Source organism: Vipera berus (genome assembly GCF_964194415.1).
Source record: "Vipera berus genome assembly, chromosome: 1".
NCBI lineage: Eukaryota > Metazoa > Chordata > Lepidosauria > Squamata > Viperidae > Vipera > Vipera berus.
In genome coordinates, this window is record NC_138202.1 from 360,980,810 (window position 1) to 361,006,112 (window position 25,303).

Consider the following 25,303-nt stretch of genomic DNA (forward strand, 5'->3'; position numbering starts at 1 on the left):
ACCCGTGTCAACCGTTAGTGCCAGTCACTATGAGTGTTCAGTTGACTGAGGTTCATGTTTTATGATGATGATGATGATGACGATGATAAAGTTGGAAGGGACCTTGGAGGTCATCTAGTCCAACCCCCTGCCCAGGCAGGAGAACCTATACCATCTCAGACAGGTGACTGTCCATCCTCTTCTTAAAAATCTCCAGTGATGGAGCACCCACGATTTCTGGTGGCAAGCTGTTCCACTGGTTAATTGTCCTCACTGTCAGGAAGTTCCTCCTTAATTCCAGGTTGCTTCTCTCTTTGTTCAGTTTTCAACCATTGTTTCTCCTCCTTCCTGCTTTGGTGAATAACGGGGCTGCCCCTTTTCTTTGGGGCAGCCCCTCAGATACTGGAGCGCTGCTATCCTGTCTCCCCTATTTCTTCTTTTCTTTAAACTGCCCATACCTCAATCCCGCAGCCCTTCTTCGTATGTTTTAGCCTCCAGGTCTTGGGTCATCTTAGCTGCTCTTCTCTGGATTTTTCCCAAACTCTCAACATCTTTTTTGTGATACGGTGACCACAATTGGCTGCAGTATTCCAGGTGTGGCCTTACTAAGGTTTTTATAAAGCGGTACTAATACTTCGTGTGATCTTGATTCTGTGCCTCTGTTTATACAGCCCAGGATTGTGTTAGCTTTTTTGGCTGCTGCCGCACAGGGCTGGCTCATAGGTCAAGTGTTGGTTTTCCCCTTAGTTAACTAATTTAGTTATTACTTGAAATTACCCCTTTCATTTGTCTTGTTTATTTTTTATCTCATTTAATTTTTGGCCCAAGGATGGACACAGGTTTATTTCCAGCATGCCTGGAATGGCTATGTGTCCACCTGCGGTCTGGGTTGTCCGTGCCCTGGGGGGGTCGGGGGGGTCGTGGAGGTGGGATTAGAGAAACTCCCACCTAGAGTGGTTGGAGCACAGCGCTGTGTTGTTCTTGTTGTTGTTGTTAGTTGCGAAGTCGTATCCGAGCCATCGCGACCCCCTGGACCACGTTCCTCCAGGCCTTCCTGTCGTCCACAGCGCTGTATAAGTATCGAAAAGATGTTGAGACTCTAGAAAGAGGGCAGAGGGTTAAAACATACGAAGAACAGTTGCATGAACTGGGTGCAGCCAGTCTGGAGAAAAGAAGGACTGGGGGGGGGAAACAAGATAGCAGCTTTCCAATATTTGAGGGGCTGCCCCAAAGAAAAGGGGGGGTCAGCCTATTCCCCAAAGCCCCCGAAGGCCGGACAAGAAGCAACGGATGGAAACGAATCAAGGAGAGAAGCAACCTGGAAGTAAGGAGAAATTTCCTAACAGTGAGAACAATTAACCAGTGGAACAACCTGCCTCCAGAAGTTGTGAGTGCAGCTTTCCAATATTTGAGGGGCTGCCCCAAAGAATACGTGTGTGTGTGTGTGTGTGTGTTTTCAACTTATTTTCCAAAGCACGAAAAGGCAAAATGAGAAAAAAATGGATGGAAACGAATCAAGGAGAGAAGCAACCTGGAACTAAGGAGAAACTTCCTGACAATAACATAAATAATAATAATAATAATAATAATAATAATAATAATAATAATAATAATAATAATAAATAATAATAATAATAATAATAATAATAATAATAATAATAATAATAATAATAATAATAATAATAATAATAATAATAATAATAATAATAATAATAGGAAGGGATCCTGGAGGTCATCTAGTCCAACCCCTGCTCAGGCAGCAAACACTATACCAGGGGTCAGCAACCTGAAACAGTGAAAGAGCCACTCGGAACCGGTTCCCTCACAAAAGGAAAAACTGGGAGCCGCAAAAAATATGTGTGCATGCGCGTACATGTGTGCATGTGCGGAACAGGGTTTGACTGAAGAGTGGAGCCAAGGCGAGATATGCACCTACCCTGCATATTTGAATTGATTGGTTGAACTTTTTTAGTCCCACTTTTTTCTTTTTCTTTTTTTGGACTGCACATGGCAGAAGACCGGGAGCCGCATGTGGCTCCGGAGCCGCGGGTTGCAGACCTGTGCACTATTCCATAGAACAATTAATCAGTGGAACAGCTTGACACCAGAAGTTGTGGTTGATGCAAAACTGGAGGCTTTGAAGAAGAGGCTGGACAGCCATATGTCCGGAACGGTAGAGGGTCTCCTGCTTGACCAGGGGGCTAGACTAGATGACCTCTAAGGTCCCTTCCACCCCTGTTATTCTCTTCTGTTATTTGTAATTTTCTCAACTGGCTTTTCTCAGGCAAAATGGAGGGGGGGGGGAGGGAGCCAGGTTCGCTTAATGACCGCAGGATTCCCTTAACAGCTGCGGCGATTCGCTTAACGACCACCGCAGAGAGAAAAAAAAAGAGAGACCCAGGTCACTGAACAGCTGTCTTGCTGGGCCCTGGAAATTGTGGCCCCAGTTGTGTCTGTGTGAGTCGAGGACTCTCCTTCCCTTCTGCCTCTCCTGCTCGGAAAAGACCACCCACCCCACCCCGAGTCGGCTCCTTTCTCCCCCTTTTGCGAAGCACACACCGGAAGGTGTGTTTGTGTGAACTCGAGAGCCGAGTAGCTTGTGGCGTGCAGCAAATTCAGTGCGTTTGTGGTTCTTTTCGCGCTGCAGTCGGGATCGATGGCTCAGCAGGCAAGGAAGGAGCCGGTGGCAACTGTGGTTGCCCGGCCGATGCTGGTCAGGATTAATTAAGACCCGAAGAATCAACACGGCAATCTTTGCCCATCAATTTTAATTGCAATCCGATAGGAAAATCCATTCGGGGGGGGGGCTGCAGCTGCAGGAAGACGGGCAGCCAAGGGGCGCGTTCGAGATTAGTTGAGCCCTCAGCTTAACAGCGGTTGGGCACACTCGGTGTTGCTTTGTCGAACGTCCCTGGGAGACACACACAAGTTATACCTATACCGTGTGTGTGTTTGTGTGTTTGTCTGTGTGTGTGTCTCAGAGGCGCAGCGTTCGTCTGCCGCCACCCTTTGAGACAAAAATGCACTTTAAATACAGGTAGACCTTGAGACACAACCACAGAATTAGAATCGGGATCAGAAGAATTATTAGAATTAGAATTAGAATTAGAATTAGAATTAGAATTAGAATTAGAATTAGAATTAGAATTAGAATTAATAGAGCTGGAAGGGACCTTGGAGGTCATCTAGTCCAACCCCCTGCTCAGGCAGGAAACCCTATACCATTTCAGACAAATGGTTGTCCAATCTCTTCTTAAAAACTTCCAATGTTGGAGCATCCACAACTTCTAGAGGCAAGGAGTTCCACTGTCAGGAAGTTTCTCCTTAATTCCAGGTTGCTTCTCTCTTTGGTCAGTTTCCATCCGTTGCTTCTTGTCCTGCCCTCTGATACTTTGGGAAATAGGTTGACATCAAAGTTTCCATTGTTAAGTCGTAAAATGAGTTGCGCTCCATTTTGCGACCGTTTATGCCACCGTTGTTAAACAAATCACTGCCATTGTTAAGCGAATCCAGTTTCCCCCCCTTGGCTTCGTTCGTCCGAAGCCGGCTGGGAAAGCCGCAAATATTGGTCACGTCACCCCGGGACAGTGCAGCGGTCATAAATACGAGACAGTTGCCAAACGTCTGAATTTTGGTCTCACGACCACGGGGGTGCCGTAACGGTCGTAAGTGTGAAACACGTCATCCATCTTTTTTTCTTTCCAGTGCCGCCGTAAGTTTGAGCAGTTACTAAACAAACAGTTGTAGGTTGAGGACTACGGTAGACCTGACGGTGAGGCGTTGTATCTTTGTCCCGCTGTATCTTTGCTCACTAAACGAGCGGTTATCCATTGGAGGGCTCCTTTCTCTAGCTTGGCTGCAAATGAAAACAAGCACAAATAATGTCAAAAGGACAACTGCACATCCCCAGTAAGCCAACCATGGCTTATATGCCCTATAAACAGATCGTGGCCTACTGGAGTTTCATCCCCAGAGGCTTTCAAGAAGAGCGGATTGCCATCGGTCAGAAATGCTGTGTAGGGGTCTCCGACCTTCCTCGCCTGGCGGACCGGAGAGAAAAGGGGAGAGAAGCATTTTACACACGCACGCGTGCACGCACCCAAACGGGGCCGCGAGCACGTGCGACACAAATGGGGTGCTGCTAGCGCCCACATCACACTCGCTAGCACCGTGCCGGTTTTGCGGCGTGGGCGCTAGTATCGCCCCATTTTTCACATCGTGCACCACCCGGTTCTCACGCTACCCGTCGCCTGTTTTTTGCACCGCACGCCGTCCTGTCTGCTCCCATTTTTACGCCGCGTGTTACCCGGTTTTTCACCGCACGTCACCCAGTTTCCACGCTGTGTGCCGCTCTGTTGCCACACCGTATGCTGCCTGGTTTTTGCGCCGTGTGCTGCCCGGTTTGCCCCTGGTTTTGCACTGCGCGCTGCCCGGTTTGCTCCCGATTTTGTGTCGCGCGCTGCCCGGTTTGCCCCCGATTTTGCGGTTTTCTCTCATTTTCGTGCTGCCCGACGCCTGGTTTCCCCCTATTTTTACACTCTGTGCCACCTGGTTTTTGCGCCTTGCGCTGCCCGGTTTGCCCCTGGTTTTGCACTGTGCGCTGCCCGGTTTGCCCCCGATTTTGCGCTGTGTGCTGCCCGGTTTTCTCTCATTTTCGTGCTGCCCGACGCCTGGTTTTCCCCTATTTTCACACTCTGTGCCACCTGGTTTTTGCGCCTTGTGCTGCCCGGTTTGCCCCTGGTTTTGCACTGTGCGCTGCCCGGTTTGCTCCCGATTTTGTGTCGTGCGCTGCCCGGTTTGCCCCCGATTTTGCGCTGTGTGCTGCCCGGTTTTCTCCCATTTTCGTGCCGCCCGACGCCTGGTTTTCCCCTATTTTGACGCCACCTGCTGTCCAGTTTTCACACCATGCGCTGCCCTGTTTACATGTGCGCACACTGGCCAGACTGTTCTGTGACCCGGTGGCCAGTAAGCCACGGCCCGGTAGTGGGCCGCGGACCGCAGGTTGGGGACCCTGTGGTGTAGGGTCTCCTGCTTGGGGGGGGGGGGGTTGGACTAGATGACCTTTCCAACTCTGTTATTCTAATTTATTCTAAAAAACATTTATCACTTTAATAGGCCTCCTGCAAACTGCATTCGGGGTGGCTTTGCCAAGAGTTTCTTTTTGCGGCGTTCCTGCCTTTCTCTCTCTCTCTCTCTTTTTTTTTGACAAAAAATGTTTTTGGGGGTTAAACAGAAGTGCCAGAAAATAGATAAAAGCAGGACGGAAAGTGACACAACAGCAATCGGACACAATCAAAAACAGAACGAATTCCTCGTTAGCGAACGAAAATAGAACGTTTTTTTCCCCCACCTCTCGGATCCGGAGAAAATTCATGCAGCCTGAGCCCAGCAGGCCTTGTAACATATGACATGTGGTCCTCGACTTACGACGATAAATGTGGCCGAGATTTCCGTTGCTGTGGGAGGCATTTGTTGAGTTTAGCCCCATTTTGTGAACTTTCTTGCCAAAGTTGTTCAGCGAATCGCTGCCGTTGTTCAGTTAGTCATGCGGTCGTTAAATGAATCCGGCTTGCTTGGCCCCATCGGCTTTGCTTGTCGGAAGGTCGCAAAAGGGATCACGTGACCCCTGGGGACGCTGCGACTGTCATACATGTGAATCAGTCGCCAAGCGTCTGAATTTTGATCCTGTGGGGTGCCGCAGCGGTCATTAAATGTGAAAAGCGGTCATAAAGACACTTTTTTTTGGTGCTGCTGTAATTTTGAATGGTCACTAAGTGAGCTGTTGTAAATTGAGGACTGCTTGTATTCAATCCTTCCTGAGGTAATACAGGCCGGCCTTGGTTTATGTAACCACCCCTGGGAGATCCGTCATTAAGCCATGTGGTCGTTAAGTGAGGCAACACACAACCACACTGGATTCCATGACCTTCCATTCCCATGGTCATTAAGTGAATCACCCCGGTTGTTAAGCAAAGCATCACGTGGACTCGGCTTGTGATCTTCCCTGTGGGGTTTCCCCATTGATGTTTGTTTGCTGAAAACCATCTGGCGAGGTCATCAAGACTGACCCCATTGATTTCCGCCGCCCCCTTGACACTGTAACCATTGTAAACACAGGCAGTCCTTGACTTATGACCACATTTGAGCTGAACATGCCATCGCTAAGCGAGACAGCTATGAAGGGAGCTTTGCCCTGTTTTACAACCTTTCTTGCCACCATCGTTAAGTGAATCGCCGCAGTTATTTAGTCACACAGTTGTCCAGCAAATCGGGCTTCCCCCTATCGACTTTGCTCGTCAGAAGGTCGCCAAAGGGGATCACGTCACACACACACACACACACACACACACACACACACACACACACACCAGGAACGCTGCAACTGTCGTAACTACGAGTCAATTGCTGAGCGTCTGAATTTTGATCATGTGACCCTGGGGATTTCTCAACGGTTGTTAAGTGTGAAAAAGGGTGATAAAGTCACTTTTTTTTCTGGACCGGTATAACTTTGAATGGTCGCTAAGCAATGGTCGTAAGTCCAGGACTGCCTGGGATTGGGGAATGGGGTCTTCCCCTCCCCCCCCAATTGTGCCACTCCTTGCCCGTGGCCCCTCCCCCCACGGCCAGGGTCCTTGCCCACTTTCACTGCACACACAGACACACACACCCCTAGCCCCCAGCCCCATTTCCTTGGTGAGTCCGGTGGTGGGTGCAAGGAAAGGAGCTCCCATCCGGGGGGGCGCCCCCTTTGGGACCGGCATCCCCCGGGAGTGAGGGGGGGCTGCAGGGGGGCCACCCCTTTGTCAGAGGAGCCGGTGTTTGGATAAGGCTGCCTCTTCTGTGCCTCTGGTCATGCACAAAGACACACACACACACACACACACACACACACACATGATAAGGCTGCTTCTTCTGTGCCTCTGGGCATGCACAAAGACACACACACACACAAACTATAAGGCCACTTCTTCTGTGCCTCTGGACATGTACAGAAAGACACACACATACGCACACACACACACACACACACACACACACACACACAAACTATAAGGCCACTTCTTCTGTGCCTCTGGACATGTACAGAAAGACACACACGCACGCACACGCATGCACACACACACACACAAACTATAAGGCCACTTCTTCTGTGCCTCTGGACATGTACAGAAAGACACGCACACACGCACACGCACACACACACACGATAAGGCTGCTTCTTCTGTGCCTCTGGGCATGCACAAAGACACACACACAAACTAAGGCCACTTCTTCTGTGCCTCTGGACATGTACAGAAAGACACGCACACACGCACACGCACACACACACACACACGATAAGGCTGCTTCTTCTGTGCCTCTGGGCATGCACAGACACACACACACACAAACTATAAGGCCACTTCTTCTGTGCCTCTGGACATGCACAGAAACACAAAAACACAGACATACACACACAAACACACACACACACACACACACACACACACACGACAAGGCTGCTTCTTCTGTGCCTCTGGAGATGCACAGAAACACACACAAACACAGACAGACACACACACTCACAAACGCACAGAGACCTTTGGGAGAAGGGTGACCCAGAGTGTGAAGGAAAGGAAAGAAAAAAAAAGGAAAGGAAAAAAAGGGAAGGGAGGAGAAGGGAGGGAGGGAGGAAAGAAGGGAACAAAGGGGAATGGATGGAAGGAAGGAAGGGAAGGGGAAAGAGGGAGGGAGGAGGGAGGGATGAAGAAAAGAAGGGGATGAAGGCGAGAAGAAAAGGAAGGAAAGCAGGAAGGGGAAAGAGGGAGGAAAGGAAGGAAGGAAAGAAAGAGAGAAAGAAAGAAAGAAAGAAAGAAAGAGAAAGAAAGAAAGAAAGAAAGAAAGAAAGAAAGAGAAAGAAAGAAAGAAGAAAGAAAGAAAGAAAAAGAAAGAAAGAAAGAAAGAAAGAAAGAAAGAAAGTCCCACGTGGCAAAAGATCGGCTTTTCCTTCTTTCTGCCCGGAAGAAGCTAAACTAGAGCAGCTGAGGCCAAGTTTAGACTCCAGACAACGCAGGGAGGCAAATCCCACGGAGGGAACCCCCCCCCCCACTTTCCTGGAGCGCCCGGTCGGTCCGGAGTGCGCCCAGAGCCCCCAAGCCCAAAGCCCCCCCCCTCCTGGACCCCCCTCCGGCCAGAAACAGCTGCCCGGCAGATCTTGGCCCTCTCGGCTCCCTCCTCTCCTTGCAGCCTTATTTGGAACTCGGGATCCGCCAGGCCGGCTCTTTGTGTGTGTGTCTGTGTGTGTCTGTGTTTGTGTTTGTGTGTGTGTGTGTGTGTGTGTGTGTGTGTGTGTGTGTCTGTCTGTGTGTGTGTGTGTGTGTGTGTGAGTCAGTCTCTCCCTCCCCACTCTGGACAGGCTCTGCCGTTCTTTAGTGCCAAAAAAAAAAGTTTCGATAAGCCAAGAATAATGGTTTCCCCCACCCCCACCCCCACCCCCCCCACCCCCACGGCCAGGCCCAGCAGTAACTGGCCGTGGGGGTGGGGGGGGTGGGGGTGGGGGTGGAACGGGGGTCTGCTAAAGCTGGAGAGACCCTTCTGGCTGTTCGCGTGAGGACGGATGCTCATAGTCCTCGACTTAACGACCGTTCGTTTAGCGACTGTTCAAACTTACCCCGGCACCGAAGGAGTGACTGAGGACTTAGGACCTGTCCTCAGAGTTATGGCCATCGGAGCATCCCCGCAATCACGTGGTCGAAATTCAGGCACTTAGGCAACCAGAAGAAAGTTGGAAGGGACCTTGGAGGTCATCTAGTCCAGCCCCCTGCTCGGGCAGGAAACCCTGTACCATTTCAGACAAATGGCTGTCCAGTCTCTTTTTTAAAACCTCCAGTGTTGGAGCATTCACAGCTTCTGGAGGCAAGGAGTTCCACTGGTTAATTGTTCTAGCTGTCAGGAAGTTTCTCCTTAGTTCCAGGTTGCTTCTCTCCTTGATGAGTTTCCATCTGTTGCTTCTTGTCCTGCCTTCAGGCGCTTTGGAGAAGAGCTTGGCTGCCTCTCCTTTGGGGCAGCCCCTGAGATACTGGAAGACTGCTATCATGTCCCCCCTCGTCCTTCTCTTCGTTCAACTAGACATCCCCAATTCCAGCAACTGTTCTTAATTTTTTTTTTAGCCTTAATGGAATATAACACATTAACAAGAGTTAGAAGGGACCTTGGAGGTCTTCTAGTCCAGCCCCCCCCCACTCAAACAGGAGGACCTATACCATCTCAGACAAGTGACTGTCCAGTATCTCCTTAAAAACCTCCAGGGATTTCTGGTGGCCAGCTGTTCCGCTGGTTGATTGTCCTTACTATCAGGAAGTTTCTCCTTAATTCCAGGTTGCTTCTCTCTGAACAGAATAAACAGAGTCGGGAGGGACCTCGGAGGTCTGCTAGTCCAACCCCTGCTCAAGCAGCAGACCCTTACAGAATCACAGAATAGCACAGTCTGAAGGGACCTTGGAGGTCATCTAGTCCAACCCCTGCTCAAGCAGCAGACCCTTACAGAATCACAGAATAGCACAGTCTGAAGGGACCTTGGAGGTCATCTAGTCCAACCCCCTGCTCACGCAGGAGACCCCAGACCGTTCCAGATCAAGGGTTGCCCAATCTCCTCTTAAAAACCTCCAGTGATGGAGCGCCCGCAACCTCTGGTGGCAAGCAGTTCCACTGGTGAATTGTGCTCGCTGTTGTAGGTTGCTTCTCTCCTCGTTGAGTTTCCATCCGTCGCTTCCTGTCCCGCCTTCTGGTGCTTTGGAGAATAGCTCGATCCCTTCGTGCCAAGAAGCCTGGTGGGACCGCCACGTTTGGTGTCCACGTTTGGGCCCACCTCCCGTCCCAGCAGCCCCCCCGCTGCCCTTCTGCCCGAGCCCCCTCCCCTTCTAACGCCCCCTCCCCCTTCTTCTCCTCTCCCGCCCAGGTTACCCCGACCACATGGTCTTTGCCGAATTCCGCCGGCGCTTCGACGTCCTGGCTCCTCACCTGAGCAAGAAGCACGGGCGCCATTACATCGTCACCGACGAGAGGAGGGTACGCGGGCTGGAATTGGGGAGGGGGCTGTCTCTCTGCCACGGCCAGGGGATGGGGGAGGACGGGTCTGCGGTCCGGCTCCCTCGACTTCCATACCCCAAGATCCCGGGATAGCTGCACTCACGAGGGGGCAAGATTGGATGGGATGCGGTGGCTGGCGTTTTTGGGGTGGGGGGGAAAGCATGCTCTCTGAAGCCCCCTCCCCTCTTCTGCTTTCTCCCCACCCCCCTTTCCAGGCTGTGGAAGAGCTGCTGCAGTCGCTGGAGTTGGAGCAAAGTTGTTTCCAGATGGGCTTGAGCAGGGTGAGATGAACAGGAGAATCATAATAACAATAATAATAAAGTCGGGAGGGACCTGGGAGGTCATCTAGTCCAACCCACTGCTCAGGCATGTACCATTTCAGACAAAGGACTGTCCAGTCTCTTCTCTCGGGGAAGACCACGAAGCGGGTTTCTGGGGGTGGGTGGGCAGGTGGGGGCAACAGAAGGGGCCCCACCAGGACAGAGGAAACGCAAGTAAGTCCTACGACTAAGATTGAGCCCAGAACATCCGTCGCTAAGCGAGGTGGTTGAAGGGGACTTTGCCCTGTTTTACGACCTCCTTTGCCACGGTTGTTAAGAAAATCCCTGCGGTTCTTAAGTCAGTCACACGGTCGTTAAGCGAATCTGGCTTCCCTCCCCCCATCGACTTTGCAGGTCAGAAGGTCGCAAAAAAGGGGAATCACGTCACACACACGCACACACCCTGGGAGTCTGCGACCGTCATAACTATGAACCGGCTGCCCAGCGTCTGAATTTGGATCACGTCCAAATTGCTGCGATGGTCGTTAAGTGTGAAAAGCAGTCCGAAGTCACTTTGGTCAGGGCCATGGTCACTTCAAACGGTCACTCAATGGATCTTTGTGACCCGTTGTGTTGCTACGTGGTTTTTTCCTGCGAGTTTCCAGCCAAGAAAAGAAAAAAATAAAAAAGCAGGCTCAAATGAACATATTCGCTTAATGACCACGGCGTTCCCTTAACGACCGCAGGGCGTTCACCTCACAACCTTCACAATTCACCGTTCCCTTCACAATGCCAGCAAAAAGAAAGGCAGAGAAAAACAAAATCACTTCCGGTTCCACGGGCGCCTCGCTTTACGGCCACGATGACTCTCGTGGCCGTCGTTCCCGTTACGGTCGTAAACCGAGGACTGCCTTGTTCCCGCTGCGTTCGTTCACACCCCTCTCTTTCTCTCTCTCCTGCTCGCCAAAAGGGCTGCAGAAGATTTTTCAGATTCTGCAAACGTGTCGTAAGCTTGTAAGCCACCCTGAGTCTTTGGAGAAGGGCGGGATATAAATGGAATTAAAATAAAATAAAATAAAATAAATAAATTTGCTAGGAAGTTTCGGTCCTCAGCCAGCGGGACGCAACCTGTCTTTCCCAGGAAACCTGGCACGTGCGAATGGGCGGAGACCCACTCCCCATCTTCCTTCAGGCTGGGGAAGATGGGCACGAGAGATGCCACGGGCGGGGTGGGGTGGGCTGCTTTCGTGGACGGGCACCAGGCCTGGTTTTTGGCCGAGAGAGAGAACGCGATGCTAGCTCCTGGCTTGCATCCGGCTGCCTGCAAACGTGCCCACGCGCACACAACACAACACACACACGCAGGCACGCAGCGCTCCGGGGTGAAGTCAGCCCCCTGGCATGCCAGGAAGATGCCCAGCCCCCCCCCTCCACCCCCCCAGGGAGGGGGCGGCTGGCTGATTCACTCCAGGAGGAGACGAGAGAAAGCTGCTTTCAAGCCGCCAAGTTATGGGGAGCTGCCTTGCGGCGGCTTCTGCAAGAGGCGGCTTCTGCTCTGGGCCTCCTCGGTTAGAAGTGGGGGGTCTCCTTCCTCCAGGCCTCCGGGCACGGGGGGGGGGCGAAGGAGAAGGGTCCACCCCCTCCTTTGCCCTGCACCCCCATTTCGCCCTGGCACCTTGAAAGCCTCCTGCAGCACCCAGACTAGGACGTCGAGTCTCTGCCACCTGCGCTGGCCCCCTGAATCCGGCCTTGGGGTCCCCTTCCAGGATGCGGGCCCTATTATTGGGGGTCCCCGGAGGGCCCTGGCCTCCCCCCCCTCTCCCAAAGGAGGGCCCTTGCTCCGCCGACAACCTCTTCTGAAAGTCTGAGACGTCAGATCCCCGTCTCTCTCTGTGCGGGAGCCTGCCCTGCCGCCGAGACCGACCCCATCTTTTCTGCATTGCCCCCCCGCTCTTCTCTCCCTTTGCCCCCTCCCTCCCTCCCTCTACCCGACCCCCCAGGTGTTCTTTCGGGCAGGCACGTTGGCTAAGCTGGAGGAGCAGCGGGACAAGCAACTGTGTCGAAGCATCACCCTGTTCCAGGCCGCTTGCCGGGGGTTCCTGGCCCGCCAGCATTTCAAGAAGAGAAAGGTAGGCTGTTTTTTTTGGGGGGGGAGGAGTGTCTGTGTGTAAAGGGGAATATTGGCAGCTCAGGGTGGAAATGGGTGGGGGGGTCCCTCGGTGCTCTCTGGGCTGGGTGGTTTTCTTGCAGACGTTTCACGACCCAGCTAGCTAACATCATCAATGTGAGGAGGAGGAGGAGGAGGAGGAGGAGGAGGAGGAGGAGGAGGAGGAGGACTGTGGGGTCCCTGGTGCCCTCTGAGGTGGGCTGTTTTCTTGCAGACGTTTCATGACCCAGCTAGGGAACATTATCAGTGTTAGAGGGGAGGAGGAAGAGGAGGAAGAGGAGGGCTGTGGGGTCCCTGGTGCCTTCTGAGGTGGGCTGTTTTCTTGCAGACGTTTTATGACCCAACTAGGGAACATCAGCAGTGCTGAAAGGGAGTGTGGTTTGTGGAAAAGGAGCAAGGGTGGGAGGAGGAGGAGGAGGAGGAGGAGGAGGAGGAGGACGATGACGACGACTGTGGGGTCCTTGGTGCTCTCTGAGCGTTATTGTTTTCTTGCAGATGTTTCATGACCCAACTAGGGAACATCATCAGGGCTAGAAGGGAGGAGGAGGAGGAGGAGGAGGAGGAGGAGGAGGAGGAGGAGGAGGAGGAGGAGGGCTGTTGCTCTCTGAGCTGGGTGGTTTCCTTGCAGGCCTTTCATGACCCAACTAGGGAACAACATCAGTGCACTGGTGATGTTCCCTAGTTGGGTCATGAAACATCTGCAAGAAAACAGCCAAGCGCAAAGAGCACCCAGGACCCCACCGTTCCCTTTCTCCTTCTTTCTTCTCTCTCTTTTTCTCCTTCTCCTTCTTCTCTTTCTCCCCTCCTCCTCCTCCTCCTCCTTCTCCACTCCACAAACCCCACACCCTATGAGCCCTGATGTTGTTCCCTAGTTGGGTCATGAAACGTCTGCAAGAAAACCACCCAGCTCAGAGGGCACCAGGGACTCCTGTGTCTTGTCTGTATCTGGCCATGCAGATACGTATATTCCTTAAAAGTCAGGCTAGGCAGAAAAGGAGTGAGTCACACATGTGCGCGCACATGCACACACACACACACACACACACACACACACACACTCCGCTGCTGTGTTTATGCCTCTCTTCTTATCCTAAAATGGGCAGCTTTGCCTCTTGCAAAGAGTCTCCGGCAGGCAACTAGAGCGGTGGGCTCCATAAGGAAACCATCAGCGGCAGCAGCGGCTTCCCCCCACCCCCCATTTCACTTGTCTCTCCACCCCCCCTCTTGGCCTTGGGAGCTGCCTCTTCTGCCTTGCAACAGGTAGGAGGGGAACTGTGTGATCCCCGAGCCTCTTCGCAATTCTCCAGCAAGGTTGGGGGGGGCTGTGCAGAGAGGCCCCCTTGTCTGTCCTAGAGAAAGAAAGGCAAGGTAGGTGGGCCTGGGGGACATCGGGGGTGGGAGGGGTGAGTCCAAAGCAACAAAAGGGGTTCTTCTCCCCCCCTCTCTTCACCATATCTTATTCACTCTATCTATCCATCTATCCGTCTGTCTGTCTATCTATCTATGTCTATATCTGTCTTATCATATCTGTCTATTTATCCTCTCTGTCTGTCTGTCTATCATGTGTCTATCTACCATCTATCTATCTATCTATCTATCTATCTATCTATCTATCTATCTATCTATCTATCTATCTATCTATCTTATTATGTCTGTCTGTCTATCTACTCTGTCTATCTGTATCTATATCTATCTATTATGTCTGTGTCTATCTATCTACTCTATCTGTATCTATCTGTCTGTCTGTCTGTCTATCTATTAATCATGTCTATCCTGTCTGTCTGTCTATCATGTCTTATCTATCTATCTATCATCTATCTATCTATCTATCTATCTATCTATCTATCTATCTATCTATCTATCTATCTATCTATCTATCTATCCTCTCTTTCTCTCTCTCTCTCTCTCTCTCTCTCTCTCTCTCTCTCTCTCTCTCTCTCTTTCTCTCTCTCTCTCTCTCTCTCTCTCTCTCTCTCTCTGTGTGTGTGTGTGTGTGTGTGTGTGTGTGTGTACCTATCTACCTATCTGTCATGTCTTCCTTCCTTCAACTGGTCTCTCTCTCTCTTTATTAAATTTCTGTGCCCCTACTCTGGGTGGTTTGCAGATTAAAGATTTTTGCTTGTTCCACAAGCTTGCACCATCATTGTGTTGAGCTCTGAAATGGGGGCGGGTGAAACAAGAGGCAGGATTTCCTCCCCCCTCCCCCCATTATTCTAATCCACGTTTCATCTCCATTTAGGGGTTTTATTATTTTTACAAATAACTTTAAGGGGGTGAAGATACCAAACGCCTGTTCCCCCCCTCCTCCTCCTCCTGTTGTTCCCTGAAGAACGACAACCCTGTTGTTGTCGCTGGGTGCCAAAGCAACCACAGCCTTCAGGTGGGGCCCTGGGTTCTCGGAAAGATCAGACTGTTTTTCCAAGAAAGGGCTTCCCAAACAATCTCACTGGGTACATGTTGTACTTTGATAATAAGTAGACAGTAAGTCTTTGGAGGCTTTGCAGAAATGATTGGACAGCCCTTTCTCTAGGGCAGGGGTCTTCCAGCTTGGCCCTTTGATGACTTGTGGACTTCAACTCCCAGAATTCCTCAGCCACCTTAAGGTTGCAGAGGTTGAAAAATGCTGATGTATGCATAGTATATCCATCTCTTAAATGGTCTGGTTCAGGGGTCTTCCAACTTGGCCCTTGTTTATGACTTGTGGACTTCAACTCCCAGAATTCCTCAGCCAGGCATGCGTGGATGGATGGAGGAGGGAGGGAGGGAGGGAGGGAGGGAGGGAGGGAGGGAGGGAGAGAGGATAGGATAGGATAGGATAGGATAGGATAGGATAGGATAGGATAGGATAGGATAGGATAGGATAGGATAGGATAATGGCTGGCTGGCTGGACAGATATAAATAGATACGTAGAGATAGATAACTAGACAGACATGATAGTTAGATAAATGTATAGATAGATTAGATAGATAGATAGATAGATAGATAGATAGATAGATAGATAGAAGAAAAAGGAAAGAAAAAAAAGAAAAAGAAATGAAGGTTAGGATAGGATAGGATGTAAATAGATACGTAGAGATAGATAACTAGACAGACATGATAGATACACGATAGATAAATGTATAGATAGTGATAGATGAAAGAAAGAAAGCAACGAAGGATAGGATAGGATGTAAAGTCATTATGGGTGGATGGACAGATATAAATAGATATGTAGAGATAGATCACTGCAGATGGGGACTGTAGCCAAGAAATTAAAAGACGCTTGCTCCTGGGGAGGAAAGCCATGGCAAATCTAGACAGCACACTAAAAAGCAGAGACATCACCCTGTCAACAAAAGTGCGTATAGTCAAGGCTATGGTCTTCCCAGTTGAAATGTATGGCTGTGAAAGTTGGACCATAAGAAAGGCCGAGCGCCAAAGAATTGAGGCCTTTGAACTCTGGTGCTGGAGAAGACTCCTGCGAGTCCCTTGGACTGCAAGGCGATCAAACTGGTCAGTCCTAGAGGAGATCAACCCTGACTGCTCTTTAGAAGGCCAGATCCTGAAGCGGAAACTCAAATACTTTGGCCACCTAATGAGAAGGAAGGACTCACTGGAGAAGAGCCTCATGCTGGGAAAGGTGGAGGGCAAGAGAAGAAGGGGACGACAGAGAAGGAGGTGGCTGGATGGAGTCACTGAAGCAGGAGGCGTGAGCTTAAAGGGACTCCAGAAGAAGGTAGAGGACAGGAAGGCCTGGAGGAACATTGTCCATGGGGTCGCGATGGGTCGGACATGACTTTGCAACTAACAACAACAACAGAGATAGATAAATAGTATAGATAACAATGGATGGATGGATGGATGGATAGATCGATGTAGTGAAAGAGAATCAGCCTGGTCTTCTCTTGAGTTGAGTTCTTCCTTTGACCCTTCTGAAGCCTTTGGAAGGACCATGGAGGAGGGCCGAGGGTGTGGGGATGTCTTGGTTTCGGCCCTCCCCTGTGTAGGGGAAGGGGCTCCTCTTGGCCTGATCCGCTTCTCTTCCCCTCTTGTCTCCCCCCCCCCCCCGTCCCCCAAATGCAGATTCAGGACCTGGCTATCCGCTGCGTCCAGAAGAACATCAAGAAGAACAAGGGCGTGAAGGGCTGGCCGTGGTGGAAGCTTTTCACCACTGTTCGGCCTCTGATTGAGGTTCAGCTGACGGAGGACCAGATCCGGGCCAAAGATGTACGTGGGTCTCCTGGCCGGAGGAAGGAGGGAGGGACCCCCCAGGGTGGGTCTTTAAGAAGAACCGGGGAAGTTCTTTTATTGACCATGAATAGTTGAAGGATAGGGGAAGTATGGCCCCTCCCTGACCGGTGGACTACAGCGCCCAGAATTCCCCAGCCAACAAGGGTTGGGTTAGGTTCAAGGAAAGACGGGGCGTCCATTTGCCTACATGGTATAAGGACTCTTGCCCGGGCCAGGGGGTTGGACTAGAAGACCTCTGAGGTGCCTTTCTGGCCTCGGATTCTAGGTTAAAGCCTGCTGGCTGGGGAATTTCTAGGAGTTGAAGTCGGAGGGAGAGTCCAGCCTGGACCTAGGGTGGGATTTTTGGATATGAAACGATTGGTTTAAAAAAAAGGGGGGGAGGGGCTTCCCTCGAGAAGTTGTGGGTGCTCCATCCCTGGAGGCTTTCAGTAAGAGATGTCTGGGATGGTGTAAGGTCTGCTGATCAAGCAGGGATCTGGAGGAGAAGACCTTCCAGGCCAGGGAAGGAGGGAGGGAGGGAGGGAGGAGAGAAGGAAAGAAAGAGAAGGAGGGAGGGAGGAAAGGAGGGAGAAAGAAGGGAGGGAGCGAGGAAGGAGAGAAGGAAAGAAAGGGAAGGAGGGAGGAAGGAAAGGAGGGAGAAAGAAGGGAGGGAGGGAGGGAGGAAAGGGAGAGAGGGAGGAAGTAAAGGAGGGAGGGACAAGGGAGGAAAGGAAGGAAGGAAGGAAAGGAGGGAGAAAAAGAATGAAAGAAAAAGAGGGAGGAGATGGAGGGAGGGAGGAAGGATGGAAGGAAAGAGAGGAAGAAAGGAAAGGAAAGGGAAAGAAGGGAGGGAGGAGAGGAGAGAGGGAGGAAGTAAAAGAGGGAAGGAGAAGGGAGGGAGGGAAGGAAGGAAGGGAAAGGAAGAAAGGAAAGGGAGAAAAAAGAATGAAAAAGGGAGGGAGGAGATGGAGGGAGGGAGGAAAGGAGGAAGGGACAAGGGAGGAAAGGAGGAAAAGAAGGGAGGGAGGAAGGAAAGGAGGGAGGGAGGGACAAGGGAGGAAAGGAAGGAAAGGAGGGAGAAAGAATGAAAGAGGGAGGGAGGAGATGGAGGGAGGGAGGAAGGAAAAGAGGGAGGGACAAGGGAGGAAAGGAAGAAAGAGGAAGAGGAAGGAAGGGAGGGAGGGAGGGAGGAAAAAAAGAAGGAAGAAAGGGAGGGTGGGTGGGCAAGGTGTAGAAACCCCTCAGAGGGAAACCCAACCTGGAACTAAAAGAGAAGTTCCCTGGCAATTGGCACAGCTGGCCTCCAGATGTTGTGGCTGCTCCGTCCCTGGAGGTCTTCAGCATAAGACGGGGACGCTGTAAGGACTCTTGCCTGGGGCAGGGGGTTGGACTAGAAGACCTCCAGGGTCCCTTCCAGCCCTGCTTCCCAACCCGGGGCCAAAACGTTGGCGCTCCCAGGACTGCTCTTGCCAGCCTGCTTTTCCTTCTCCTTGCAGGAAGAAATCCAGCAGCTAAAGGGTCGCCTGGAGAAGGTGGAGAAAGAGCGGAACGAACTGCGGCTGAGCAGTGACCGCTTGGAGAGCAAGGTAAAGCCTTGAAATCTACCCCTCCTCCCGGGCCCTTTAACTACAAGTTAAAGTCCTCGACTTAACGACCATTCACTTAGCGACCGATCCAAGTGAGCCACGGCACTGGGAAAAAAAGGGACTTAACGACTGTTTTTTTCATGCTTATCGACCCCAGCGGTCACGCGATCCAAATTCAGACGCCGGACCGCTGACTCGCGTTTACGACGGTCGCGGGATCCCCTTTGGCGACCTTCTGGCCAGCCCAGCCAATGGGGGAAGCCGGATTCGCTTCATGACCGTGCGACTCACTTAGCAACGGCAGCGATTCACTTGGCAAGGAAGGTTGTAAAATGGGGCAGAAGCTCGCTTAACAGCTCCCTCCCTTAGCGACAGAAATGCTGGACTCCATTGCGGCCGTTAAGTTGAGGACTACCTGTACTTGGGGAGTAGACGAGGAGCTCTACAACCATGAGTAGCGTCTGCCACTTGCCCGGGCTTTTAGGATAGGAAGGAGTGAGGGCAGAAAGATCTCCAGAAGATCAGAAGAAGCAGGGCCTGGCTTTGCATCTGCCCGACCTTCACTGCCCTTTTCGGCAAGCAGCATCTCATTAATTAAATCAATTAAATGCTGCCCATTTGCCAATAAGGTGACTCTGATGTCTGGGATTAAATCTTCAGCCTCCATGAAGCTCTGGGCTGGCCTTTTTCCTCTCCGATCCTCTGAGATCGTAGCTATTTTTTCAGACTTGGCCCCTTTAAGAGGCATGGACTTCCATTCCCAGAATTCCCCAGCCAGCCTGCTTTAAGAGGGGTGGACTTCCACTCCCAGAATCCCCCAGCCAGCCTGCTTTAAGAGGGGTGGGCTTCCACTCCCAGAATCCCCCAGCCAGCCTGCTTTAAGAGGGGTGGGCTTCCACTCCCAGAATCCCCCAGCCAGCCTGCTTTAAGAGGGGTGGGCTTCCACTCCCAGAATCCCCCAGCCAGCCTGCTTTAAGAGGGGTGGGCTTCCACTCCCAGAATCCCCCAGCCAGCCTGCTTTAAGAGGGGTGGGCTTCCACTCCCAGAATCCCCCAGCCAGCCTGCTTTAAGAGGGGTGGGCTTCCACTCCCAGAATCCCCCAGCCAGCCTGCTTTAAGAGGGGTGGGCTTCCACTCCCAGAATCCCCCAGCCAGCCTGCTTTAAGAGGGGTGGGCTTCCACTCCCAGAATCCCCCAGCCAGCCTGCTTTAAGAGGGGTGGACTTCCACTCTCAGAATCCCCCAGCCAGCCTGCTTTAAGAGGGGTGGACTTCCATTCCCAGAATTTCCCACCCTGGATGCTTTAAGGTGGGCAGACTTCAATTCCCTGTATGGGGAATTCTGGGAGTGGACATCCATATCTCTTAAAGGTGGGAAGTCTCTAATGGACACTTTAAGGCAGGGGTCTTCAAACTTGGCCCTTTTATAACTTGTGGACTTCAACTCCCAGAATTCAGCATGCCTGGCTGAGGAATTCTGGGAGTTGACGTCCACAAGTCATAAACAAGGGCCAAGTTGGAAGACCCCTGAACCAGACCATCAAGAGGTGGATATACTATGCATACATCAGCATTTTTCAACCTCTGCAACCTTAAGATGGCTGAGGAATTCTGGGAGTTGAAGTCCACAAGTCTTAAAAGTTGCCAAGTTTGGAGACCACTGCTATAAATAAATAAATAAATAAATAAATAAATAAATAAATAAATAAATAAATAAATACGTGTTTATAAAGAAAGCCAACACATTCTATAAAACAGTCAATAAGTCATTTTATGAAGAAATGAATGTTTGGCGAATAAATACATTTTACACCTAGCGAAAGAAACTTTGTAAAGACAGACAATTTGGATAAAAAAATGGGATCAGTAACACCCATCCTTAAATTAACCCAATCTCTCCTTTAAGGCCAGTGGTGGTAGTGGTGGGGGTGGGGGTTAGCCCTGACCTGTTCCACAAAATCCAGATGTTGAGTGTGTGTGTGGGTGGGTGGGGGACTTCTAATGCATCTGGGGTTTCCTTTAGCTGATTCTCAAAGACGGGAAGTGTCACGGTTCCGACAGATGAAACTCTTCAAAAGAACCCCGAGGCATCGTTTACCTTAAAGGATCTTTTATTTGAGTAGCGTAATATCGGCTCTTACGTAATCGAAGCCCAAAAACTGAATTCCCTTCCCCTGGACACCTAGTATCAAAGCACAATTCCCTCCTCCAATTAACCGTCATAAATCACATTCCCCAATTAGCTTGAAGCGCCGGCTTCCTCTCCAGTTCTCCAGCCCACTGATTCTTTTATCAGCTCTGGGCTCAGTAGCCTTGATTCTCAGGCTAAGTTTAGTGTTGTTATGTCTAGCTGGACTCTCGTTCACATTCCCCCACCCCCCCCGTACCAGCATCATCTAACTCTAAAAGGGAAAGGAAGAAAATGGCTACGTTTACATCTGTTGCCAATGCGAAAACCTCCGATTCTGGTGGGATTCCATTATCCCCCACCCCATCCCCCCTGGCTATGGGCCAACTGTTGTTTCCCCCTCCTCCCAGGTCGCCGAGCTGACGTCGGAGCTGACGGACGAGAGGAACACGGGAGAATCGGCTTCCCAGCTTCTGGATGCGGAGACGGCCGAGCGCCTGCGGGCGGAGAAGGAAATGAAGGACCTGCAGGTCAGCCGAGAGAGGTTCAGGGCTGGATTCACAAGTGACACTTAAGAGTGCGTCTGGAAGACAGGCAGTCCCTGTTTAGTGACGGTTGGAAGTCGAAGCAGCATTGGTAAAAGAAAAAAAGGGACCTACCACCAGTTTTCCCTCTTACGAACCGTCACAGCTTCCCCAGGTTTGTGTGATCAAAATTCGGACACTTGGCAAGGAGTTTATTAAGGGACTCATATTTATGACAGTCGCAGCGTCCCAGGGGCACATGATCCCCTTCTGCAACCTCCTGACAAGCAAAGTCAATGGGGAAGCCAGATTCGCTTAACGACTGTATGAGTCACTTAATAAACTCCTTCTGTGTCTGATCACACTTGGCCAATAAAGAATTCTATTCTATTCTATTCTATTCTATTCTATTCTATTCTATTCTATTCTATTCTATTCTATTCTATTCTATTCTATTCTATTCTATTCTATTCTATTCTATTCTATTCTATTCTATTCTATTCTATTCTGTTCTGTTCTGTTCTGTTCTGTTCCATTCTGTTCCGTTCCGTTCTGTTCTCTATGTTCTGTTCAGTTCTGTTCTGTTCTATTCCATTCCATTTCATTCTGTTCTCTATATTCTATTCTGTTCTGTTCTGTTCTGTTCCGTTATTCCTATTCTATTCTATTCTATTCTGTTCTGTTCTGTTCTGTTCTGTTCTGTTCTGTTCCGTTCCGTTCCGTTCTCTATGTTCTGTTCAGTTCTGTTCTGTTCTATTCCATTCCATTCCATTCCATTCTGTTCTCTATATTCTATTCTGTTCTGTTCTGTTCCGTTATTCTGTTCTGTTCTGTTCTGTTCTGTTCCGTTCCGTTCCGTTCTGTTCTCTATATTCTATTCTATTCTATTCTATTCTATTCTATTCTATTCTATTCTATTCTATTCTATTCTATTCTATTCTATTCTATTCTATTCTATTCTATTCTATTCTATTCTATTTCTATTCTATTTCTATTCTATTCTATTCTATTCTATTCTTATTTCTATTCTATTCTATTCTATTCTTATTTCTATTCTATTCTATTCTATTCTATTCTATTCTATTCTATTCTATTCTATTCTATTCTATTCTATTCTATTCTATTCTATTCTATTCTATTCTATTCTATTCTATTCCATTCCATTCCATTCCATTCCATTCCATTCCATTCCATTCCGTTCTCTATATTCTGTTCTGTTCTGTTCTGTTCTGTTCTGTTCTGTTCTATTCTATTCTATTCTATTCTCTGTTCCGTTCCATTCCGTTCTGAACTTAACTACCCACTCAGAGCCACCTTGCAGGGGAGGTGGGTGTCAGAAAGTAAAATTATAGATTTATAATTTTATATAATATATATAGGCTGCCCCCTTGACTTTGTTTGTCAGAAGGTCGCAAAAGGGGGATCACGTGACACCCCCCCCCCCCGTCTTAAATACGAGCCAGTGGCCAAGCACCTGAATTTTGATCCCTTGACCCTTGGGGAGGCTGCAACGGTCGTAAATGTGAAAAGAGGTCATAAGTCACTTTTCCCAGTGCCCTTGTAACTTTGAACGGTCACTTAAACGGACTATTGCAAGTCGAGGAATACTGGTAGTCCTGACAGGGATGTCCGTGGCAGTGCCGGTTCCAGTTGCGGCGTATCCAAAATGGAAACAGCCGTCTTAAAACAGGTTTGATGCTGAGCCTGTTATTCTCTGACCTGCCCCAAAAATAGCATTTGTGACTTGGCTGTGCTCAGTGCTGCGCCATGCGCTCCCCCAAAGCAGTTTTTGAGGCCTAGGGAATGCAGAGGGGAGCCGCACGTCCGCCAAAAACAACGATAAAACCACAGCGCACAATTCCTCCTGACTAAGTGGCCTTTCCAGCCTCGGGTCCAAGTCGTTGGTTAACACCCTCCTGCCTTTGGCTAAAGCAGGGGTCTCCAAATTTGGCCCCTTTCAGCCTTGTGGACTTCAACTCCCAGAATTCTTCAGCCGGCGTTAAGACTTGTGGACTTCAAATCCCAGAATCCCCCCAGCCAGCTTTAAGACTTGTGGACTTCAAATCCTAGAATCCCCCCAGCCAGCTTTAAGACTTGTGGACTTCCACTCCCAGAATTCCCTAGCCATCTTCTGGACTTCAACTCCCAGAATTCTCCAGCCACCTTTATGACTTGTGGAATTCCACTCCCAGAATTCCCTAGCCATCTTGTGGACTTCCAGAATTCTCCAACCAGCTTTAAGACTTGTGGACTTCCACTCCCAGAATTCCCTAGCCATCTTCTGGACTTCAACTCCCAGAATTCTCCAGCCACCTTTATAACTTGTGGACTTCCACTCCCAGAATTCCCTAGCCATCTTGTGGACTTCCACTCCCAGAATTCTCCAGCCAGCTTTAAGACTGGTGGACTTCCACTCCCAGAATTCTCCAGCCATCTTGTGGACTACAGCTCCCAGAATTCCCCAGCCAGCTTTAAGACTTGGGGACTACAGCTCCCAGAATGCCCCAGCCAGCTTTAAGACTTGTGGACATGGCTGACTGGGGAATTCTGGGAGTTGAAGTCCACAGGTTTTAAAAGTTGCCAAGGTTGGATACCTCTGCCCTAACCGACCTGTTTTACAACCGGTCCAACTTACAACTGCTCTGGGCAGGCTCCATTACGGTCGTAACCCAAGGACTTGGATTATATCGTGTTCCTAGCCCACCCGGCTGGGTTGGCTGGGGAATTCTGGGAGTTGGTCCACCAGTCTTTAAAGTGGCTAAGGTTGAAAATCTCTGGGCTCAGCAACTCCTGGAGGGCAGGCCTTCCTTGGCACACAGCCCTGATGGTGGGGTGGCTGCCCTCCTGACCCTCTTCTGCCCCCCCTCCCCACATAGGCCAAGTACGATGCCCTCAAGAAACAGATGGACTCCATGGAAATGGAGGTGATGGAGGCCCGTCTGATCCGGGCGGCGGAGCTCAACGGAGAGATGGATGATGACGACACAGGTGAGGTCATCTCTTAGCCAGCCAGGCCTGGCCTCCCCTTCCCCCTCGGTTGCTCCAGGCCTCGCTGTGAGTTTCCTGGCCCCGGGGCCCATTTACGGAAGAGGGACAGAGGTATTTCTCAACCTTGGCAACTTCAAGAGGGCTGGGCTTCCACTCCCAGACACCCCCAGCCGGCCTGCTATAAGAGGGGAGGACTTCAACTCCCAGAATTCCCCAGCCAGCCTGCTTTAAGAAGGGAGGACTTCCACTCCCAGAATCCCCCAGCCAGCATGCTCTAAGAAGGGAGGACTTCCACTCCCAGAATCCCCTAGCCGGCCTGCTTTAAGAGGGGTGGGCTTCCACTCCCAGAATCCCCCAGCCAACCTGCTTTAAGAAGGGTGGGCTTCCACTCCCAGAATCCCCCAGCCAGGCTGCTTTAAGAGGGGTGGGCTTCCACTCCCAGAATCCCCCAGCATGGATGCTTGAAGGGGGGGTCTTCCACTCCCAGAATTCCCTACTTAATATGGTTTAAGAGGGGTGGGCTTCCACTCCCAGAATCCCCCAGCCAGCAGGACAGGGAGTGGTTGGGGAGGGGGCGATGCCCTAACCACCGGGCCTTTCTCCTGCCCGCAGGGGGGGAGTGGCGCCTGAAGTACGAGCGGGCCTCGCGGGAGATCGACTTCACCAGAAAGCGGCTCCAGCAGGAGTTTGAGGACAAGCTGGAGGTGGAGCAGCAGAGCAGGCGGCAGCTGGAGAGGCGGGTAAGGGGGTCTCCCTTTGGGGGTCTTTCCCCTCGGCAGCTGGGCTCCAGCCTTGGGGTGGCAGAAGCCCCACGGAAAGGTCCCCTGGTGTCCCGGGCATGAGGGGCGGGCACCTTGGGCCGTGGGAGAGGAGCGGGCTCTGCTGAAAGCGCCTCCCCTCCTCTTGGGGGGTCTCCTCCGGGCAGCTGACCGACTTGCAGGCCGATAGCGAGGAGACTCAGCGGGCTCTGCAGACCCTCAAGAAGAAATGCCAGCGCCTGACGGCCGAGCTGCAGGACACCAAGCTGCACCTGGAAGGGCAGCAAGGCCGCAACCACGAGCTGGAGAAGAAGCAGCGGCGGTGAGGAGGAGGAGGAGGAGGCGGGCAGGGTCCAGGCTGTGGGGGGGGGAGGGAGGAGGAGGAGGACAACTGTGGGGTCCGTGGCGCTCTCTGAGTCCGGATGGTTTCCTTGCAGACGTTTCATGACCCAACTAGGGAACGTCATCAGTCCTAGGAGGGAATGGGAGGAGGAGGAGGAGGAGGAGGAGGAGGAGGAGGAAATGAACTGTGGGGTCCTTGGTGCCCTCTGAGCTGGGGGGTTTTCTTGCAGACGTTTCATGACCCAACTAGGGAACGTCATCAGTCCTAGGAGGGAATGGGAGGAGGAGGAGGAGGA

The 25,303-nt window shown here is 51.0% G+C and overlaps 1 protein-coding gene across 5 annotated transcripts in view; it reads left to right on the forward strand.

Annotated features, from left to right (window-relative positions):
* The window catches only part of MYO18A (myosin XVIIIA), a gene marked incomplete at its 3' end in the record, with an annotated part of 181,344 nt that overhangs the window by 100,667 nt on the left and 55,374 nt on the right, over positions 1–25,303 (forward strand). For all 5 annotated transcript variants that reach the window (XM_081337727.1, XM_081337728.1, XM_081337724.1 and 2 more), the window contains 9 exons: positions 9,917–10,026; positions 10,263–10,328; positions 12,308–12,436; positions 16,538–16,681; positions 18,181–18,270; positions 20,806–20,925; positions 23,796–23,907; positions 24,520–24,647; positions 24,833–24,987. In XM_081337727.1, coding sequence (XP_081193853.1) covers positions 9,917–10,026; positions 10,263–10,328; positions 12,308–12,436; positions 16,538–16,681; positions 18,181–18,270; positions 20,806–20,925; positions 23,796–23,907; positions 24,520–24,647; positions 24,833–24,987 — 1,054 coding nt within the window. The remainder of the gene's footprint in view (positions 1–9,916; positions 10,027–10,262; positions 10,329–12,307; positions 12,437–16,537; positions 16,682–18,180; positions 18,271–20,805; positions 20,926–23,795; positions 23,908–24,519; positions 24,648–24,832; positions 24,988–25,303) is intronic.